The 21,890-nt window shown below is 38.4% G+C and overlaps 2 protein-coding genes across 3 annotated transcripts in view; one reads left to right on the top strand and one right to left on the bottom strand.

Annotated features, from left to right (window-relative positions):
* CENPK (centromere protein K) overlaps positions 1-3,322 on the bottom strand; it is a 49,532-nt gene extending 46,210 nt beyond the window's left edge. The window contains exon 1 of one of the 2 annotated variants that reach the window (XM_007058993.4): positions 3,204-3,322. In XM_007058993.4, the coding sequence (XP_007059055.1) occupies positions 3,204-3,206 (3 nt within the window). In that variant the 5' untranslated portion in view covers positions 3,207-3,322. Of the gene's footprint in view, positions 1-2,761; positions 2,828-3,203 lie in introns of those variants that run through there. The other variant, XM_043546965.1, reaches the window with a different exon arrangement.
* Positions 3,323-3,380: 58 nt separating this feature from the next.
* On the top strand, positions 3,381-21,475 carry PPWD1 (peptidylprolyl isomerase domain and WD repeat containing 1). The gene is made up of 11 exons (XM_037902910.2): positions 3,381-3,531; positions 7,014-7,116; positions 7,930-8,030; positions 8,833-8,953; positions 10,884-11,331; positions 11,986-12,176; positions 12,821-13,010; positions 15,067-15,248; positions 17,467-17,548; positions 19,696-19,878; positions 21,124-21,475. The coding sequence occupies exons 1-11, from the start codon at positions 3,381-3,383 to the stop codon at positions 21,265-21,267; spliced, it is 1,896 nt and encodes a 631-aa protein (XP_037758838.1). The 3' UTR covers positions 21,268-21,475.
* Positions 21,476-21,890: the final 415 nt, after the last annotated feature.

Raw genomic sequence — 21,890 nt, forward strand, 5'->3', positions numbered from 1 at the left:
TATTCTTCTCTAAATACATTTGGCAGTACGGAAATTTGGTAAAAAAAATCTAACAACCCTACATTCTTCAATATCGAAAAAGCAGGTAGAGTAACAAAATAACAGTGACACTAAACTTTGGAAGAGGAGATTTCAGTAAAATGATAGTCAAAATGGCTCTAAAGCTAAAAGTAAAACAAGTAAAATCCCTAGAAGTGGTTTGGATAGAATCTCAGAAGTTATTACCGTGAAACGAAAAGGAAATAGGAAGGCAAGGTTCAGTGGAAATGTTCGAGACTACTTGAGCAAAACAGAAGTCCTGCAAAATTTAGAAATCTGCCTTTAGTGAAGCCAATAAACTAAATCAGCATTTCTCAACTGCAGCCACTAGAGGACTTTTTTTTGCTGCCATGACAGTCTCCAAAGCATGGGCAGAAATTGGAGGGAAGTGGCAAAGCACAGCCCCTCCCTGCAGCGCCCAGTTGTTGCTCCTGAATAGCTGTTACAAAGGCCAGTGAGATCTGCCACTTTGGTGTTTACGCTGGCAGCCGGGATCAGCACCCTGCAGCCTCAAGGACTCTGGACAGCCCTACTGGGACACATTGGGCTGGTGTGCACAGTGCCGGAGGTGGCTCTCGTCAGTGGAGATGGCTGCATTTGGTCGCTAGGATGTTCCTCTGGACAGGTCCCCTGCTCCCGCCCAGCTGGGGAACACGGAGACTGGGACTTCGCAGGCGGCCAATGAGTTCCCAACCCACGTTCCCAAGGGAGGGCTATCACTGAAGGTCTGGGGGAGGCAGGGACAGAGAAACAGGTCGGTACTTCCCCCACCTACAGCCACACTCGTTGTTTACAGTTGCTGTAGCTACCACAGCAGCTCAACAGCTGTGGACTGCTGCAGGACCTGGAAGCTCCCTGACAGGGTAAGGGCTCCCACTCCATGATACGCTCCGAGCACAAGAATAGGAGCACAGTCCACATGCACTGAATTGGGAGTTTACTTCTTACTGCCTTCCTACTACATGAATAAATTACAATGATTTGGACGTGTATATGTGCATTTTTGTTTTTCCTAAAGTATTTTAGCAAAAATTGTCAGAGCAGCCACCAGCAAGAGTTGAGGCCACTCTGAGGCCACCAAAAAATTTGTTGCGAGAACCCGTGAACTAGAATAGCTAATACCAGCTGTAATTGATAAGAGGGGAAATTATATATACCAAACTGGAGTTTGAAGAGCAAATAACTAAAGATGTAAAAACTAACAAGAGCAAAATAAGGACCTTGTTGAGAAACTAAATGATTTCCTTGCATCAGTCTTCACCACCATGAATGTTGGGGAGATTCCTCCTCTGGATCTACTCTTTCATGATAACAAAGATGAGGTATTCGCAGAAAATGGAGGTAACAGAAGAAGAGGTAACTGAGCAAATTGATAATTTTTAAATGCAGTAAATCACCAGGCCTAGATGGTATACATCCAAGTATGAAGTAGCTGATACTAACAAAAATATTTAATCTTTCATTAAAAACAGTCATTCTTCTAGATGATTGGAAGATAGAATGTTTGCTATCTATATTTTTAAAAAGCTCAAGGGGTGCTGCAGAGTTTTATGGACCTGTAAGCTTTTCATCTGTACCTGAAAAATTAGTAGAATCCTTAAATTTAAAAAAAGAGTAACAAACCATCTGGAAGTTCAGGATCTGATATGTTCTAACCAGCATGGATTCAGCAAACAAAAATTATGCCTGATTAATTTCTTAGAATTCTTTGAATGTGTCAATAATGTAGTAGGTAAAGGAGAACAAGCTGACAATTTATTTATAATTCCAAAAGGCCTCCAACAAGATCCTACACCAGAATCTCCTAAAAAAATTAAATCTTGGGGTTAGAGACAAAGTACTAGCTTGGATCAAAAACCAATTAGGAGCCATAAAGCAAAAATAGGATTTTCAACACAGCAAAGGGTTAACAGCAGGGTGCCTCAAGATTTTGTACAAGTTTAATATATTTATTAAAGATCTGTAAAGAGGGATGAATAGTGAGATAGCAAAATTTGCAGAAGACACAAAGCTATTGTTTAGTCAGGACCAGAAAGGAACTTTAGAGACCTAAACAAGGTAGGTGAATCAGCAACTCGATGGGAAATGAAATTTAATGTGAACAATGAAAAGTAATGCACATTGGATGGAAAAATCTAACCACTCTTTCACCTTACGGGTGCATCAATAAACTATATCAATCTAAGAAAGGAACCGGGGGGTTATTACAGAAAGTTCAATGAAAATCTCTGCTCAATTCAGTCAAAAAAAATAACAAGATATTATAATGCGTAAGGAGTGGCATGGAGAATACTACCTAAAATTTTATAATAGCTAAATCAATGCTGTGACCTTCACAGAATACTGCCCGCAGTACTGATCACCCCATCTCAAAAAGAACATTGTGTAACTAGAGAAAGGTCAGAGAAGAGCATGGAAAATGATTAAAGGCCTTGAAAAAAACTCTCATATGAAGAAAGAAAAGGAGTACTTGTGGCACCTTAGAGACTAACCAATTTATTTGAGCATAAGCTTTCATGAGCTACAGCTCACTTCATCGGATGCATCATGAAAGCTTATGCTCAAATAAATTGGTTAGTCTCTAAGGTGCCACAAGTACTCCTTTTCTTTTTGCGAATACAGACTAACACGGCTGTTACTCTGAAACCTCTCATATGAAGAGAAACTGAAAAAAACCCTTTGTCCATCCAAGATAGAAAAGCTTAATGCTTATGCAACTTACGGTGGGGAGGCTGCACTGAGCCTGTAAAAACCAAGGCCTCCTTTGCTTTGCGTGGACTTAAGAGGAAGCCCGTGTCCTTTGCCCCCTCCCACCGTACTGCTGCACGTCAGTGGTGCGTTTACACAGCTCATGAGGTCAGTGCTGCGGCGGGGGGCGACGAAAGGGGCGGCAGCCGAGGCGACAGCCCCAAAGCCGCCTTGGCAGCCCCGGCGACGCAGGGCGGTGGGGAGGGGCCACCCATAGCGATGGAAACAGACAGCCTGGGAGCAGCGGGGCTGGTGAGCGGTTACCGGCTCTCCCAGAGAGCGGCCCCCTAGGCATAGCCCCCGTCTGCGGCCTTTGGGGGAGTTAACGGGGACTCCCCGCAGCCTGCGCCGCCGGGGGCAACTGAAGCGCAGACACTCGGACAGGGACCCTAAGGGTGGGGGAAACAGCCCGTTACCATGGCGAGCTCCGGCCCCCTCCAGTCCTCACGGCGACCTGAGCGGGTTCCGACGCGCGTCTCAATCTGCGCGCGCTCCACTCTCACTGGTTGTGTCCGGCTGACGGCGAGAGGCGCTGCCGCCCTCACTTTCGGGCGCCTGAGCAGGGGTGTCGCAGGAGCGTGACGCACACTAACATGGCCTCCGCCGACTCGGAGCGCAAGAGGAGGAAGCTCGAGGAGGCAGCGGCGGCCGCCGTAGCCGGGGATGGAGATGAGGAACCGGAGGAAGAGGAGCGCTGGGTCGGGCCCCTCCCGGGGGAGGCTGCGCAGGCCAAAAAGAGGAGAGGTAACGCGGGGAGCCGCGCCCTGGTCCGGGCTCGGAGTCTGGGCGGGCGCTAGGACAAGGGCTGTGGCGGGGCGCTCCGGCCGGGAACGGTGCTGGAGTGCGGTGCCGGGACTATGGTAAACGAGTCCGAAACACTCGCACCGCTGGCATGTCTGCGGGAACAGTCAAAACTGTCCCCAACGTGTCTGTGATCCAGCCTCGTGTGCGATCCCATGTGCCATAAAGAGTAACTCTTCCTCCTTCTCCTCTTGAAAAGTAACAAAAATTACCTTTGTTTTGTTGTTATAAAAGGTGATCAGGAAAATGTTGCGCCCAGGGAATGTTCATGCCAGTGCTGTAAAGTCTGTTGTTTTACGTGTGGAATTGGCTAAGAGCAGTACATGGATATGCGTTTTGTCAAAGAGTGGTTCCTCCTTCATTAATGCAACAAAGGCAAATATTTAAGATGCTGCATTCTTTGACTTGTTTTAAAGATTGCACAGCACAAGAACTTGAAATTTTTCCGTGTTCTAAATCTCACATGCTTCTCTTGGCCTTAAGAAAGAGGATTATAGGAACAGATGCTTCAAGATGTCACTCTGTGTCTTTGATTGTGCAAACAGGCACAATCTTAACTTTACTACCACGAGTAACCCTGCTATTCACGGTGTGGAAGTTAAGCATGTGCACTGAGACCTACTGTTTGAAATGCTTTCACTTATGAAGATTAATTACTACTCCACACAAAAGGAAAAACTTAGCTTCACTACAAGGAAGATCACATTTTATTGTAAAGCTAGGGTAAAGCAACAGACATACTTCTTGGAGAACACCTGCATGAACAGATTCTTTACAAAGCTTAAAATGTCAGAAATAGACAATGGCAATCAGCTGCTTGTTGTTTTGTTGCTACAATTTTAACAGAGTTGCCTGATTGACGTTTCCATCATGGATTCTACCATAATACAAATATGGGATTGACTCGTCGTCTGCACAGGCTTACTAAATTAAATAGCAATGAGTGCAGTAGCCTCCAGCTAGACAAATAACTGCAGTTGTGATTTAAGGAGTCGGAGCAGAAAGAATCTGATTCTTTTTGCAGTCTGTTAATAAATTAGGTAGAAATGCCAGTTATTAGATCTTAAATAGTGACATGCAAATGATGAAGCTGATTCAGTTGCTTAATGAAAACCACCAAAAATGGAAGGAGAAAGATGATAAAAAAAATAAAGGAACTTTCAAGATATGTACTTGCCCTACTCCATAATTGTGTGATATTGTTGTCACATTTTTCTCTCCTTTCCGTTTAGTCTGTTTATGAATCACACATTTTTGTCATGTCAAATTTAGACAGCAAACTGTTCAGGACAGTTATTATGTTGTTACAACTTTTGTGAGGTACCTAACATGTTTTTGAGTGCTGAAAGGTAGCAGTAATTACATCTGTCCTGTCAATAAATACATTTCTTATTGGTCAGATATTGTCATCTTGTAACAGAAGATTGAAGATTTGTTTGTTTTATGAGTTCTTTCATGAGTGTAGTTATAGGCCACCTTTTCTAATATTAGTTATTTTTGCTGTGCTGTCCCTAGATTGGGAAGTGGTATCATTCAGTTTGCTACAGTCATGGGCATTGTTATCCTCTGTTTGGTATGTTAATTGAAAACAAAGTCCACTTATATAGGTATTGGAAGTTACTGCTTCTTATGGTGCGATATATCATATCTGATCAGCTATTTTGATATCATGTCTGACAGTTGCCAGTCCCAGATGCTTCAGAGGGAACTACAAGTGGAACAATTTGCTCATAAAGAAGTTGCTTCCTAGACCCCTCCTTTTAAATACTGGCATACGCCCTGAGGCTTAACAATTTATTCTCCTTCTAAACCTTGTTTTTAATTCTTACCAGTATGTGACTGAATGTTCTTATCCATATAATGTCCAATCTATTTTGAATCTTGCAAAGTTGTGTGTGTTCCAGAGAACAACACATTTGTCAGTTTTCTTAAAAATTTACTGCCTTTTAATTTAATTGAACGTATTCTTGTTTTACTTTCTTGAGAGGAAAAAAAACGTCTCTGAACCCCCTCTATTTCTGCTACATTCTTTTTTTTTAGATGGGGCAGTTAGAATTGAATACATTCATCCAGATGAGGCTATACTGTTGATTTATAGAATGGCATCATATTTACAGTATTTTTCCATCCCATTCCTTGTGCATCCCAAATTTTTGTTTGTCTTAACCTCTGCTGTACATTTAACGTGGGCTGCTTCATCCTTTGTTTATCTCTATAGGACTTTAACCTAGTCACAAGATTAAGTAAGAGGGACTTGCAGTGATCTTTGATCATAATGATGACCTTCGTCATCACTCGTACAGGCACAGTGATCAAAATAACGGAGTTGTAGCAGCAAGCCAAAGGAGCCTTATGCTCTCATTGCACTCCAATGCACTTCATTCTATCTGCATTGCAGTGCACTACTTGCCACCATTGTTTACATACTGCCACAAAATTTGTAGTTGCCTTACTTCCCCTTTGTTCAAATGAGCTTAAAATGTAAATACTACACTTTTAACATTCACCTCTTGGCTTCTGTCTTTACCAAGTTTGGGTCATCAGACAGGGAAAGGTGCACTGAGTTCTCTGGTAATATCGGTCACTGGCTGTGCTTTCACCCACCAGTGGAGAGGGTTTGCCAGGACACAGTTGTTGTCTGTGAGCAACTAGTTAAAGCCACAAGTAGAAGTTGAGCAAATCTTAGAGGACCAGTATTGTAAAATCATTTATAGATTGAATGCCACTGCTTTTATTGTAAAGTTCTACCTCTTAGGGTATAATCATGGGACTTCAAATCTATGTCTAGCTAACATTATGAATATGTTTATGATGAATATCAATAAGTGGGTCATGACTAATTATCACTCTTAGAATAAATTATGACACCTCAGCCCGAGATGTATTGATTCTAAACACGTCCCCAAAATTCTGAAAATTATAGTTATTCTCTAACAAAAGGATTTTTTCTAGATACTCTGTTTTGAAGTCTTCTTTGTGAAAGGTTTCCTTTATATGAGAAATAATGTACTTTAAAGAAGCATTTGCATAAGGCCAGTTTCTGACCTTGGATATTCAAGTTAACTTAATTGGGGTGGGACGGAGGGGAGGGAGACAATGCATGTAGGGACAGACTTTGGGCCTTTGGCATTAATATTGTGTTATCATTTCAGGAAACAGGTGTAATTGTTTAAAAGGGTGTGCTTATTTAAATATTAATGAAGTGAGAGATTAGATGCTTCTAGCACGCCAGCAGTTGGGAGATCCAGGTTCAAAAAATAGTGGTAGAAATCTCATTCATAATGTTAGCATGATGCCCTGATATCTTACCTTTTTGACTAAAACTAACGCAGGTAAAACAAGTGTAAATAATAATAGAGAGCGGAAGATGGGATATAATATTTATTAAAAGGAAATAATTTCTGCTTTTCTCTTATTTTGTTCAGTCCTTGAATTTGAACATGTCTACCTTGAAAATCTTCCGAGTGCTTCAATGTACGAACGCAGTTACATGCACAGAGATGTCATTACACATGTAGTGTGTACTAAGTGAGTCTTTTGTTTTTCACAGTGTCTTGCAGTCCCAAAACTTTTATGTGCATATGATAGGAAGTTTTTTTTTTTTTTTTAATAGAAATGTTCCTAATGGAACTTGATGATTTTGGACGTGGGATTTTAAATTCTTCAGAGCTAATTCAAATAGATTTGGTTTGGTTAAAGAGAGACACATTTTAAATCTAGTCAATTTAAAAGTAGTACTGTGTAACCCTTTGCTTAGTTTTGTGGATTTAAAATCCCATTTTCCTATTCTTAAATTACTTTTTCTCATCCCTATTTCTATGTGAAATGACTACACAAGCAGGAGAAGCTCTACATCAAATGCAGTCATATGCATAAAGTAAACAACTGCAGAGACAGAAAAAATATCTAACCTCTTTTAATTGCATTTACTTCTAACAATATTAGGATGAAAAAAATAAGACTAAAGTGTGTTGTTTAAGTTGGTGTAGTCTCTTTACAAATCAAGTCACAGAGTGTGGGAAGGTAATATCTTGCTTTTTAATGATTAATACTGAGATCGAACTGCTACTGCACACTTTGACAGACTCAAGATTGTTTACAGTAAGATATAAAGAATATTGTACTAATATGTAAGGTCTTGATACTAGCCATTACCCACTAGTTGCAAATACATTATATATTCATGTTGTACTTTTCTGAGTGAGAAAAAAGGAAAAAATGCATATCCATCTCAATAGTTATGTTGTACTAGTAAATTCATCTTGTGCACCATTATTGATTCTTCCCTTCCACCCTCAAGTTTTTAACATTATATTTCAATTGATACGTTTATCACTGCAGGACAGATTTTATCATAACTGCCAGCCATGATGGACATGTCAAATTCTGGAAGAAAGTAGAAGAAGGGATTGAATTTGTTAAACATTTTCGTAGCCATTTAGGTAAGAAATCATATTGTATTTGATCTGTTTTTATTAGAACACAATTTTTCTTCAACTCTACTATCTATGTTCTATATTTGCAATATCTAGTAGTAGTTAAATATGTGTTTCATCAGGTGTTCTCCAAAGCTGGAGAATCTGGTCCTAGTCCATTATGCAGTAGGATTCTGAGGGCTTAGGACTTACTGTGGAAATAAACTTTAATGTTTGTTAGGTGTATTGTTTATAGGATTCTTATCAATTTATTTTATAATTTTCTATGCTTCATTTTTAGAACTTGATGATACTGATTGTTCATGATAACAGTAAAACTTGTAAATTGCTATTTTTAATTAGATATACCAATCAACTTTAAAAAAACATATTATTTAGAGTCCTTCTAAAAGTTTAATTGCTACCATTGACTTCAACAAGTATGTTAATACATACAAAATTTTATCCTTTCTGAGCTAAAAAACCAGCACATTATTTTCTTAAGTGGGATCAGTGGAGCAATTAAAAAAATAAGCAATTTTATGTTGGGTCACTAATTCTCTGTATAGTGGCTAACTACTCGAAGACAATGCAGATGTGTACTTTGCAATGTAGAACTCTTTATTAATTATTATTATTATTTATTATTATTCTGTACTACAGCTTTAAAATACAGATACTATATACAACAATTGCAGGCTCTAAAATGTTGTTCTAAGATAGTTGGATTCCCCCCTCCTTTGAAGTGGTAAATACAACTTTCAAAACAAAGCATGAAGAGTATCTGTCTTTTCCATGTTTTAATATTATATTGGGTTTATTGTAACAGGGATCATTGAGAGTATTGCAGTTAGTTCAGAAGGGGCATTATTCTGTTCTGTTGGGGATGACAAAGCAATGAAGGTGTTTGATGTAGTGAACTTTGATATGATCAACATGCTGAAACTTGGGTAAGTCATGTCATTTTGTAAAAACATTTTTGGTGATTGTAAGTGTTTTAAGTACTTTGAATAAGAGTGAATTAAACCAAATTCTGTTTGATCATTTTAAGTTTAAAAAAAAAATTCCAATCAGCCTTAATTTAATTAAGTTAAGGGATTGTGTGCTATTAGGAAATGTGTCCAGCAGTTTAGAGATTTCCTGATATGTGTAGAATTGTAATATATGTGGCTTTAATCTCCTGCTGTAAAAAGTGTGCAACAAAGCTTTCATATTTTTCAGTATGACATGCACCCGAGGATATGTGTCATGTAGCATATGACAAGATACATGATGGTAGTCATATCTCATGATAAGAGAGAAAAACAAGAGTTTTATTGCCCACTGAAAGTTCTTGTCAGGTCTTCAGTATTTCTCATTCTGAAAGTATCATATGTACATAGGCATTTTGTACCACACCTATTACTGAGATATCTGAAATTAACAGTGTTCCTATTGGGGCTGATAGTTTTATTTATTTGTTTTAATCCTATTCTCAGTTTACTTTACCCTTTCTACTTACTTTAATATTTAACAGTGCACTCACAACCAGTTTTTAAATCAACCCAGTTAGGGTCAGAGCTACTGTTTTTAACTGGAGAGCCGATTACAGTCTCTGTACTGCCATTCTGACAGCTGTTCTCGTTTTCTGCCTCTTAACCAGTTTTTACTCCATGACAGAACTTTGCTTTTCATGCCACAACTGCATAATTTCCTTAATAGCTTCTTTTTTGAGGATCTTTACCAACATTATTTTGCAAGTCCAAAATAATTTTATCTACCAATTCTTAAGGATTTGCTAGTTGAGTTGTCAAAGAATTCTAAATAGCATAGTTTTTCCCTGGAGGCTGTACTGGTCCTTTGTATTATATAATGTTGGGTTTTGTTTTTCATAATTCTACCTTTAGTATTGTTTCAACTAGCTTATCTGATACTGAAATAAGGCTCATTGGTCTATGATTCCCAGGATCTCTGTTAGCACCCTTTTTAAAGATAAGCATAACATTGGCTATTCTCCAATCCTCTGGTTCATTTTAATTATAGAGTACATATCTTTTTTGGCAGCTAAACAATTTCATTTTAAATTCCTTCAGAATTCTTGATTAATAAAAAGATCAATAGATAATAAATTGCAAAAAATCACTAGGATCAAATTATATCAATCAATTTGTAATACAGTCCTGGTGATTTATTGCAGGATCCGATCCTGCTTCTGTTGAATTTGATGGCAAAACTGCATTTGTCTTCAGTTGCACCAAAATCTGACTTTAAATGATCAATTTGAGGATAGAGAAGAAATGCCATTGTCATGAAAGTTTAGCAGTAATAGATCTCCACACCAGATATTGTAGTGGATCACACCCCTATTTTCCCCACCCACCTTCTATACACTAACTTCCTATCACCACTGCTTTGTGAAGCATTGTGGAAGAGCAGAGATTGGGTAACTAGCACATTCCTTTGGTAACACACCACTGAATTTTCATAGACCACATATTTTCAAAGCTTAATAAATAACAATTCTTCCCCAAAACTAACTCTGCCATTTGATTTCAAATTGATACTCCTCAACTTTTTGAAGTCATCTGGACTAACTTGCTACGTATGTCCTGGACTATCAAATTATTGATCTCTTTCTCTGTAATATCGAAAATAATACTGAACAGAAATCTAGCCCTTAGACGAATGTGTAGCCAAGTGTTATTTGCAGTATTGTTATAGCCATTTTGATCCCAGAATATTAGACACACAAGGTGGGTGAGGTAATATTTTTTATAGGACTAATAAAAGATATTATGTCACCCACCTTGTCTGTTTAGCAAATTGTTATGCATATCTATCGAGGTAAATCAAGCCCTGCTTATTTTGTTTTTGTTTTTTTTCCTCTACTTTCTATTCTAGCTACTACCCTGGCCAGTGTGAATGGATATACTGCCCTGGAGATGCCATATCTTCTGTTGCATCCTCTGAGAAGAGCACAGGAAAGATATTCATATATGATGGTCGAGGAAATAACCAGCCACTTCATGTTTTTGATAAACTCCATACATTCCCTCTTACTCAGATAGGGCTGAACCCCACCTACAAAGTAGTAGTGTCTTCTGACAAGTCTGGCATGATTGAATACTGGACTGGGCCTCCTCATGAATATAAATTCCCCAAAAATGTGAACTGGGAGTATAAAACAGACACCGATTTATATGAATTTGCTAAATGTAAAGCTTATCCATCCAGTATATGTTTCTCACCTGATGGCAAGAAAATGGCCACTATTGGTTCCGATAGAAAAGTTAGAATTTTCAGGTTCTTGACTGGGAAGCTTATGAGAGTCTTTGATGAATCCTTGAGTGTGAGTTCAATTTTGCTTCTATATTCTGACTTCTATTCTTTTTTTTTTTGTATATTAATTTACTCACCAGTACCTTTATCTACTTTATCACCAGTTTCTATAAAGATGGATTTTATTACTTACCTTATCTTACAAGGGAGTTTTTTTTCTATATTAGCATCTTTTAATCTTATACTTCTATGGTCTCTAACTTCTGCATGCTAATCTGTGCTGAATATACTTTGAAATTTAATTAGTGTTTTTCATTTAGGAAATTTTGTAATTTTGTGCATCTAGACTGCCCATTTGCTAGAAAGCATTTGAAAAAATGTCTGCTTTAATCAAAATTGAGAAAAATGTAAGGGGAAAAAATAATCTTTTTAAAGATTGCTTTGTTAGAGCAAACATACTTTTTTTTCTTTGCCCAGGGTCTTGGATGCTAACTACAGCTTGTGTTTTGATAGTCAGAAGAAAAATAATTCTGATTGTGAATATTTCCGTTCCTGCTTTAGCTAAAGGAAATATTTGAATGGTTCACTCGAATATTTATTTAAGCTTGTGAGTAGTTGAGTAATCCTACTGAAGTGAAAGTTAAGTGTGTGTTTCAATGCTTTGCTAGATCACAGCATTATTGTGCATTCATACAACTGGTGACTGATTGTCTTGTTTCTGTAGATGTTTACTGAGCTGCAACAGATGAGACAACAGCTGCCAGACATGGAGTTTGGCCGACGTATGGCTGTTGAGCGTGAGTTGGAGAAGGTGGATGCAGTCAGATTAATTAACATAATTTTTGATGAAACTGGACACTTCGTGCTCTATGGAACAATGCTGGGTATTAAGGTCATAAATGTAGAAACTAACCGGTAAGTCTTATTCCAACCTACATATAATGGTTCCTCTCAAAAAGACTCATTTCAGCCAATTTTTTAATATTCTTGTTCCATTTAAAATTTTGCATGTTAATAGATCTTTCTATTTCTTCGGGGGGTTGTTGGTTTAAATTAGGCTGAAAATAAACTTTTTATGCCAAATATTGAATTTTATGGCTTAAAACTTGGTAAAATGAGAGAAGATATGCATAAAAATCCTTGGAATAAGTATTTTGCACAGACAGTCCATTTCTGGCTAATAGTGAATACAATCAGATATACTAATGGAAAGTTAATGACCGTTTTGTATATAATTCTGCACGGTAGAATAAATGAGGATCAATGGGCTTGAGATTTTTAGGGTAGGGAAGGCTGAGCAGTAAGTTTTTTGTAGCAGTTTTGAAAAGGGAAAGCATTGTAAATAAGCCTGTAATAAAATTCCCTCCTGCCCTCTCCCTCTATATATAGATACACAAATAAATATATATTTGATAAGATGAGGTGCAGTGTTCCTTGAATTCTGCTGAGTCTGGTTATGACTGGAGGGGAGAGACTGTATGACATGAAAGTTTAACCGTAGTCATACTTTCCTTTTTTCTTTTTTTTTTGTTTTGGTTTTTAAACACCATGTACTATAGGTGTGTTCGTATCTTAGGCAAACAGGAAAATATCAGGGTGATGCAACTGGCTTTGTTCCAAGGCGTAGCAAAGAAACATCGGGCTGCAACCACTATAGAGATGAAAGCATCTGAAAACCCTGTTCTCCAGAATATCCAGGCAGATCCAACAATAGTCTGCACATCTTTCAAAAAGAACAGGTTTTACATGGTTTGTATGGTTTCTGTTAGACTAATGCAGGATAGAAATTATTCAGTTTTGTGTGTTTGTTTTTTAAACCTCTTCTCCCAGACTTTTTAATGCTTTTTGACTTGAAGAATTTTGGTAATGACACAACTTTCCCAGACAGGTCTCCTTAAATTACAACAATATTTCAGAATTTTTAGCTTGGATTTATCTGAGAGTAGCTTTATGATCCTTCAGTTTTTACTGAGTACAGCCCCCCAGCCTGAAGCAAATACTCACCAGCAACCACACACCATACAACAGAACCACTAACCCAGTAACCTATCCTTGCAACAAAGCCCGTTGCCAACTGTGTCCACATATCTATTCAGGGGACACCATCATAGGGCCTGATCACATCAGCCACAATATCAGAGGCTCGTTCACCTGCACATCTACCAATGTGATATATGCCATCATGTGCCAGCAATGCCCCTCTGCCATGTACGTTGGTCAAACTGGACAGTCTCTACATAAAAGAATAATGGACACAAATCAGACGTCAAGAATTATAACATTCAAAAACCAGTTGGAGAACACTTCAATCTCTCTGGTCACTCGATTACAGACCTAAAAGTGGCAATACTTCAACAAAAAAAAACTTCAAAAACGGACTCCAAGGAGAGACTGCTGAATTGGAATTAATTTGCAAACTGGATACAATTAACTTAGGCTTGAATAGAGACTGGGAGTGGATGGGTCATTACACAAAGTTAAAACTATTTCCCCATGTACACCCCGCCCCTCCCCCCCCTTCATCAGACATTCTTGTCAACTCCTGGAAATGGCCCACCTTGATTATCACTACAAAAGATTCCCCCCGCCCCCCTGCTGATAATAGCTCACCTTAAGTGATCACTCTGGTTACAGTGTGTATGGTAACACCCATTGTTTCATGTTCTCTATGTATATAAATCTGCCCACTGTATTTTCCACTACGTGTATCTGATGAAGTGAGCTGTAGCTCACGAAAGCTTATGCTCAGATAAATTTGTTAGTCTCTAAGGTGCCACAAGGACTCCTTTTCTTTTTTCAGTAAATTGTGAATCTTGGATTCCTTTATATCTTTAGTAAAGTTTTAGTTCCTGTGTTTGGCAGTTAGGATTTCTTTTGAAGCTATATTTATATATAACTATGTAATTATTCTATAGTGCTTGGGAACCCCAGAGAAGGATCAGGGCTCATGCATGCTAAGCACCGTATAGAAAAGTAACAGACATTTGTTGCAGAAGCCTGACTGTCACTTGCTTAACTAGTACTTGTGCTTAACTTGATTGTTACCATACAGCAACAAGTGTGCATACTCTAAACTATCAGAAGGCAGTTACAGAACTGAACACACAACTTTCAAAAGTACAGGCCAGGAAGAAAAGTTTGACAGATCTGGGATCTTTGTATTTATCAAGCATACAGAAAATATACAGTGTATTTCAGTGACTGTAATTGCCACCTGAAACTTTATAATGTACACACTTGGTGCTGTATGCTGACACTCCTCTACTGTTTGAACTTTATTGTGTGTTTTCTCTGACTAGTTTTGTCTTCTGCCTTTTGAGGACTAGTCTAGGGATCATATTGCTGTGGTTGGAAACTGCTCTCTGAATTAATCAATATCTTTCTATAGTATTATATTAGAATGAAGACAGAATAAGAGTACTTACTGTACCCGTGTAATTAAATCAAGAGACTTCCAACTCTGCCTGATCCTAGCACAAGGAGCATTGCCTGAGCATGAGTGTACTTTACCTGTACACATTTTACATTCTTCCCTTTTAAATAAAACAATGTTAAAGGCAGGTGAGAGGTCTAGGGGAGAGAGATCACAAAAGACTACTTGGATTTCCAAATATCTGTACTGGAAATTGTGACCCTTTAATCTGCAGGTGGAAGGACTGTCAGAGTCTTTATTTCACACATACTGAAATGCAGGAAGATAAACTTTTTTTATCTGATCTTTCTGACTGATTTTTAGCTGGAAAGCTTTGTATGGTATCTAAATAAGAAAAAATAAAGGTAGCAACCTTTGTCTTTTGTTCTTCAGTTTACTAAACGTGAACCAGAAGATACAAAGAGTGCAGATTCTGACAGAGATGTATTTAATGAGAAACCATCTAAGGAAGAGGTCATGGCAGCCACTCAAGCTGAAGGCCCCAAAAGAGTTTCTGATAGTGCCATTATCCACACAAGCATGGGAGATATTCATGTCAAGCTTTTCCCTGTTGAGTATGTATTTGATACCTTTTTAAATATAGTTTTGCTTTTATTGTTCCTTTTTCTGAGGCTATTCGTTGTCGGTTACCAGGGCATGGGGACTGCTTATAATTTGATTTCCCCTGCTCCCCATCCAAGGACCTCTTATTACATATTATTGCTTGCATATTTGCTTAATTAATTACATAAATCAAGCTGCTGGGATGTTAGCAAGGACAGTGGGGCAAAAAATAGCTTAAAGCAGCAACAAGGGCAGTGGTTCTCAACACTTTTTGTTGTTGTTGAAGTATTCCTTCGAAACTGTAAATCCCCCCATGTCTGCTTGTATCATTTCTACGTTGTCAAATCTCACCTACTATTTTTCCTTATCTTCTTTTCCTTTCTTCTGTGTTCTAGTTTTACTTTTCATTTTCTGATTTATGGATTTGCTCTTTTTACCTTGTTTTGTTCTTTCTCTGATTCTCCCCCAGATGCTAGTGTGATACAGCACTGTTTTGTGCAAGTTATATGTTACCATAGAGATAGCAGAGCTGTGCTATTTCATGCCGTCTAGGGGAAAGGAGAATAGAACATGTGGGTGGCAGCAGCAGATCTGGCAACAGTTTTCTAAACCAGAGGGATGATGCATCCTGCAGCTCCAAAAGGAATTGCTTTATGCATAAATTTTGTGCCATTGCAAACCTGAAACCTCTCATGAGAGCTACTTCTCCGTCAAAATTGTATCCTACAATGGAAAAAGTTTTATGTGCAACTGTGCATGAACTTTATGCCATTTATGTTCAACTGCTGGCACACAGCTGAGAGGTTCTGTGTACAACTGTTGATGGATAAAATCTTCTCTGTTCACATCTGTAGTTCTGTACCCCAACGTCTGCTCCTTCTCAACTTTCCAAGCCCACTTAAGCATTAAAAATCCCTAGGAAATTTAATATACAAAACCTTTTTGTTGTGATGCACTTAGGGTTTGTTGTATGGGTAGCAACCCTGACAGTTTCACAAACGCATGGACATGAAAAGTAAAACCACTTAACAGTACATACTCTATGCTCCTCCACCCATGGACACATACGTGCCTTACCGTTATCACAACTGCCATACGCCACAGTGCACCACAGCCTTCACTCTGCCCTCTAATAATGCTAGCCTTCCATCACTTCCTTCACCAACCCACCCTATCCCTATACAACGCACTACTATATCAAACATCCACAACTAATAGTACTAGGAGTATGTAGTTTTGTAAAAGGATTTGTTGAAGTGGACAGAGTAAAGGTTTGGAATGCATGGTTTGTCATATACAGCATTTGTGATAAATGGTATTTTGTGTGCCTCTGGGTGGATAAGCTGGGTATGTATGGCTAAGTGGCATAACTTTTCATTTTCATGTTTTTGTGGGTCTGAGTCAGGTATGTTTGTATGTGTAAAGCAACCCTAACTGCTTTACAACAAAGTTTTTGTGTAGATTAAGTGTAAAGTTATTACATTGTTCTGTAACTCTGGTAACAACTTTGTCTGTGTCAAATTCAAGCCATGATGGTGAAAGGTTCTTTGCTAATTATTATTACTGCTAATAGAATACTAATGTGCCATCTAGTCCCTCTGTGATCCAAACAGTATTTGTATGTTGACAATCAGCAGTTTCAGTTTTAAAGAAGGGGTAACTGTGTGGCTCTGTGCTGATCTAGAAGTTTCTTTTAGCACTAAAGCACTTAATCCTCAAATTCCTTACTTCCATTAGATGGTATTGAACACATCACTTGGTATACCCATTCATACTGCAGGCTATGGTTTGATAGAATTACCTTGGTAAAGGGATGTTAATTTATTTTTCTGCTTGTGAGTTGCATACTACTGCTGTTGTGAATGTTGGTTTCGCTTTATACTTAATACTTTGTAATTTTATCTACAGTATGTAAGTGGAACTATGGGGAGGAAATACTGTCTTGTGGTTAGGGCACTAGGACTTGGTAGAACTGGCTTTTTTTTTATGGCCCTGCTGTTGACCAGCTGTGTGACCCTGGGCAAGTCATTGCACCCCTCTATGCTTCCTGCTTTTTGTCTGTTACCTGTTAAGCTTATACATTCTTTGGGGGCAGGGTCTGTCTTATATGGGTTTTTTTGTGTGTAGTGCCCAGTACAATGGGTCCCCGATCTCAGGCGGAGCCCTTAGGGCACTACTGCAATACAAAAAATTATTTAGTCTTGCCTTAAATTTGTTATGCAACTGCAGGTGCCCCAAAACAGTGGAGAATTTCTGTGTACACAGCAGGAATGGTTACTACAATGGGCACACATTTCACCGTATTATCAAGGTAATTTACAAAAGACTAATGCTTTTCCTGTTGGATTGTATGACACAAAATACAGAGCATAAGACATTTGTGCCAGTTCTGTCTGAGTTCATCAATTGTATTGCTTTTTTTTGTTATAGTTAAGCATGGTGAATTATTATATTTAAATCAGTTAAATTGTCTTTTTTGGAATTGTTTCATAGAGCCTTTACAGGGAACTTAGATTTTGAAGAATGTTATGATTTAGTAAGGTTATGGTTCAGTTTAAAAGTAGTAGTCTTGTTGGTAAACTGCAGAGCAAACCTGAAAACTGAGATGTTGAGTTAAGCACAGATTATAGTAGAACCTGAGTTACGAACTGATCAGTTAACCACACACCTCATTTGGTATCGGAAGCACGCCATCAGGCAGCAGCAGACCACAAAAAAAAAAAAAGCAAAAACAGTATAGCATGGTGTTAAACAAAAACTGCTAAAAAAGTAAAGCGAAAGCAGCATTTTTCTTCTGCATAGTAAAGTTTCAAACCTGTATTAAGTCAATGTTCAGTTGTAAACTTTTGAAAGAACCACCATGGCATTTTGTTGAGAGTTACAAACAACCTCCATTTCCAAGGTGTTTGTAACTCTGAGGTTCTACCTTACTGTACTGAATGTCCTTGCTATCCAGGACAAAAAAACAAACGAACAAGCAAACAAACCCTCTGCAAAGTCTTGATGGTGCTTAGTTCACTGAAGATATCGCAGAGGGCATCACTATGCGACATCAGTATAAGTAAGTTGCAATGAGACTGGTATTTGTGATGACACATTCTGAGATCTTCTGTGAACTAGAATGTACCAAGAAGATTTTGTAAGAGAAACTTTGTTTTTCTTGATCCTGATCTTTTCCCTAGTCGAAATCACTTGGGCTGCATCGCTTTTCCTGCAAATACAGAAGCTCAGACTTGTCCGTGGAGGCTCCAAGGTTACCCATCCATTTTTCTTGTAAGGGATGAAATATTCTTAGGGATCATTCCCTGAATCTGACCACCCCAGACCTTCTCCCCTTCATTTCTGGCATGGTGGAGTTGGCCCCAAAGAGCAAACTGAAGGCTAAGAGGAGTTTTGACTATGAGGAAGCACTCTCAGAAGTTACAAAACGGAAGCTCTGCCACAATTGCTCCCAGCACTCGAATCCTTGCTCTAGCTGGAGGATAGGTTCAGAGTCTAGACAGCTTGTTAGCACAAGCTGAGAGTCTGGACAGCACTGTGTCGTCCCCCCACCACCTGAGACCCTTTACAAGGGCAGGTTAGACCTCTTTGCCATTTGAAATACAGCAGGGAAGTCTGTCTTCAACCACTGGGAGTTCTTTGAGGGAACATTCTAAACTTCTCCAGCCCTTGCCAGCTGTCAAGTAATAGTCCCTTAGCAAGGAGTCTGGCATTCTTGCTGACACGTCCTCCCCAGAAGAGGATCTGGGCATCCCTCTGGGATGTTCCCTTGTTTTTACTTTCCAGCTGTATTGGACAATGAGAAGCAAGCTCTAGATCCCTCCATGCAGAAAAAGTGCCAGAAGACAACACGAGCTAGGGAGCGGGATTGATCTCTAGTTGGGAACAAAAACAAAAAAACCCCAACCAACCCTCCTTCCAAAGGGTAGAAGAAAAGCAAAGGAAAAAAAAAACAACAAAGTGGCCAGAGTGCGCAAGTGAAAAGCCAAGATGCATGCCAGATGGTCCTCCCTTTCCACTAGCTCTGGCATGGAACAGGCTGATATGACATCACTTAGAACTCAAAGCAGGCATGTAGAAGTTAGGTAGGTCTGTGCTTTCTGCAGGAATGGACAGCTTGTAAAGTTTTAAACTTCTGCTGTAGGGGATAGAAAAATAAGTTGATAAAACTGAACACTTTTGCAGAAGGTAAAGAATTACAGGTACATAACCCCTAGAGGCTCATATGTTATCTTGCCAATAAGATACGTTATAGGATCTTATTCTGATGATGAGCTGGCCATCACTTTAAAAAGAAAAAATCATACTATTTGGGGCACTCTGGTTTTTATTCTAACACTTGCATATTTTACATAAAAGTCGGTCAGTTTTAAAAACAAATCTTGTCTTGAATTTCACAGCCTTGCAGATTTGTGCGTTCTACTGCAAAATGTGATGGTGTGTTTCATTCCTATTCAGGGTTTTATGATTCAGACTGGTGATCCAACTGGTACAGGAATGGGAGGTGAAAGCATCTGGGGAGGAGAATTTGAAGATGAGTTTCATTCAACTTTACGACATGACAGACCCTACACGCTTAGTATGGCTAATGCAGGATCAAACACCAATGGTTCCCAGTTCTTCATAACAGTGGTACCAACTGTAAGTAATATTTAAAACCCAGTTTAAGATCTGATTTGAAGATCAACCATGATGGTACTATGTAAAGAAGCAGTTGTGCCAGTTCTGTAGTGAAAAAGGAGGATGCCATTGTGCAGCTAATTTTATGTAGTTAATGTGACAAAAGCACATCGCTTAAGTTTGACTGAAAAATGCCCTTTAGAAAGAGTGATTAAACTTGATTATGAAAGGCTTTAGACTTGAGAATTTGAGTAAAAGGCACATGTTACATTTTAAATCTTATTGTAGACTATGGAATTTTGTATTAACAGGAGTTATCTTCTGCTGTAATCTGAATTAAATTTTTGTTTATTAAATATCTCTCTCTAAGACTGGCAAAACTTCTGCAGGGGTTGTGAGGATTTAGCAGGTATGGATACTACTACTACCTGTAGCCTGTTGTATTCTGGCTTTGCACAGGGGTCAAGATTTGGCCCCAAAGTGTTTCCATGAATACTTTCATTTTTGTGTGACTTAGTTCACTATATACTAGAATTAGGAAGCTTTGGTATGAGTCTAAAACAAAACAAAACCAAACCCTTCAAAATCCTGTAGCCTATGGATGTTCTTAGAAGTAATCTGCATATGCACCATCATTTTGCTATTTTAGAGACTTGCCCTTTTAGAGCTGTTTTAGGGGCACTTATAAACAATTTAATAGCTGAGGTTGAGGAAGCTGTAGTGGTTTGCAGGGAAATAGTATTAATATATGACCCACTTCCGAATTGCTCACAAATCTGAACTTTACCCATTTTCTCGTGGTGGTAAAAGATGATGATTATATTGTCACAACTGAGTTTCAAGCAGGTGAAAGCATTAGTTTTCATATATAGGTAGGCTGGAATGGAACTTATGCTAACATTCCATTTAGAAAGTTATTTTTTTCATTATTGAAGGTCTATGAATTAAAATGACTGCATAGCTAGCATTTTTGCCTTGCAAGGTATTTTATTAATGCTTAGGTATAAACAAATTTAAGAGATAACTAGCTTCAGAGTTGTTGAACAGTGTAACAGACACTTTTATATGCTTTCACTGTATACTTGTTAGAACAATTAACAGTGAATACACTTTAAAGTGTAGTGCTTAAAATGTAATAACCTTGATCTACAATTGCATTCACTTATTCTAGCACTAAATCTCTTCCTGTCCTACTATTTAACCTACAGAATAATTTATATTTTAACAAAAGTTCTGTTTCCTCTCTTCATTCCACCCCTTAAACAGCCTTGGCTGGATAACAAGCACAGTGTGTTCGGACGAGTAACTAAAGGAATGGAAGTTGTTCAGAGAATCTCAAATGTGAAAGTAAATCCCAAAACTGACAAACCATATGAAGATGTCAGCATCATTAATATCACTGTGAAGTAAAACAGAATTTGAAAAACCTACCTTAAAAATGTTGTGGGACCCAAAAGCAAACAACCTGAGCAGTGGACTTCACTTTCATAGTGCCCTGCTCTGAAAACCCCCAGGACTGCACAAACACCAACCCTTCTACCGATCATGTAGCTGAAATGCTACAAACTGTATTTTTAATAACTTTATATTTTAAAATAAAAGGTGACCATGTTTGTTACTTTTGTCTCTTGCATCTTTTCTATGTTAAATTAAATGTATTTGTACATTCACAATGTCTGAAGGGTACTAATTTTGCATAATCATGAGCATGTTAATCTAACTTCCCATTACTCTTGCTAATGTCTTCTTTACTAATGCATAAGATCCTGTTTAGGTTAAGATGAGCTGCTTGACTTTGGGCTGTAATAGAGCACTAATTGCTAGCAGTAGACTTAATGGACTAAAACTTCTAGTTCCACCTAAAATTCTACACAAGTATTTCTTTCCACTAAAATACCAGTTTGAGATCTCTTCACCATTAATTTTAACGAGGCTTGCTGCCATTTCAGGTGTTCTAGTAATGTGTGTCATTTAAATGAAGAGCAGATAACTGCTATTACCTTTACAGACTTCTAGTGAACTTGTCAAACCAT

The sequence above is a fragment of the Chelonia mydas genome, chromosome 5, assembly GCF_015237465.2.
Source record: "Chelonia mydas isolate rCheMyd1 chromosome 5, rCheMyd1.pri.v2, whole genome shotgun sequence".
In the NCBI taxonomy this organism is placed as follows: domain Eukaryota; kingdom Metazoa; phylum Chordata; order Testudines; family Cheloniidae; genus Chelonia; species Chelonia mydas.

Excerpts from the sequence above, each read along its gene's own strand:
- PPWD1 (XM_037902910.2), top strand. The coding sequence starts at position 3,381 with ATGGCCTCCGCCGACTCGGAGCGCAAGAGGAGGAAGCTCGAGGAGGCA. Across the intron at positions 3,532-7,013 it reads GCAGGCCAAAAAGAGGAGAG|TCCTTGAATTTGAACATGTC; the intron begins GTAACGCGGGGA and ends TATTTTGTTCAG. Across the intron at positions 19,879-21,123 it reads TCATAACAGTGGTACCAACT|CCTTGGCTGGATAACAAGCA; the intron begins GTAAGTAATATT and ends CCCCTTAAACAG.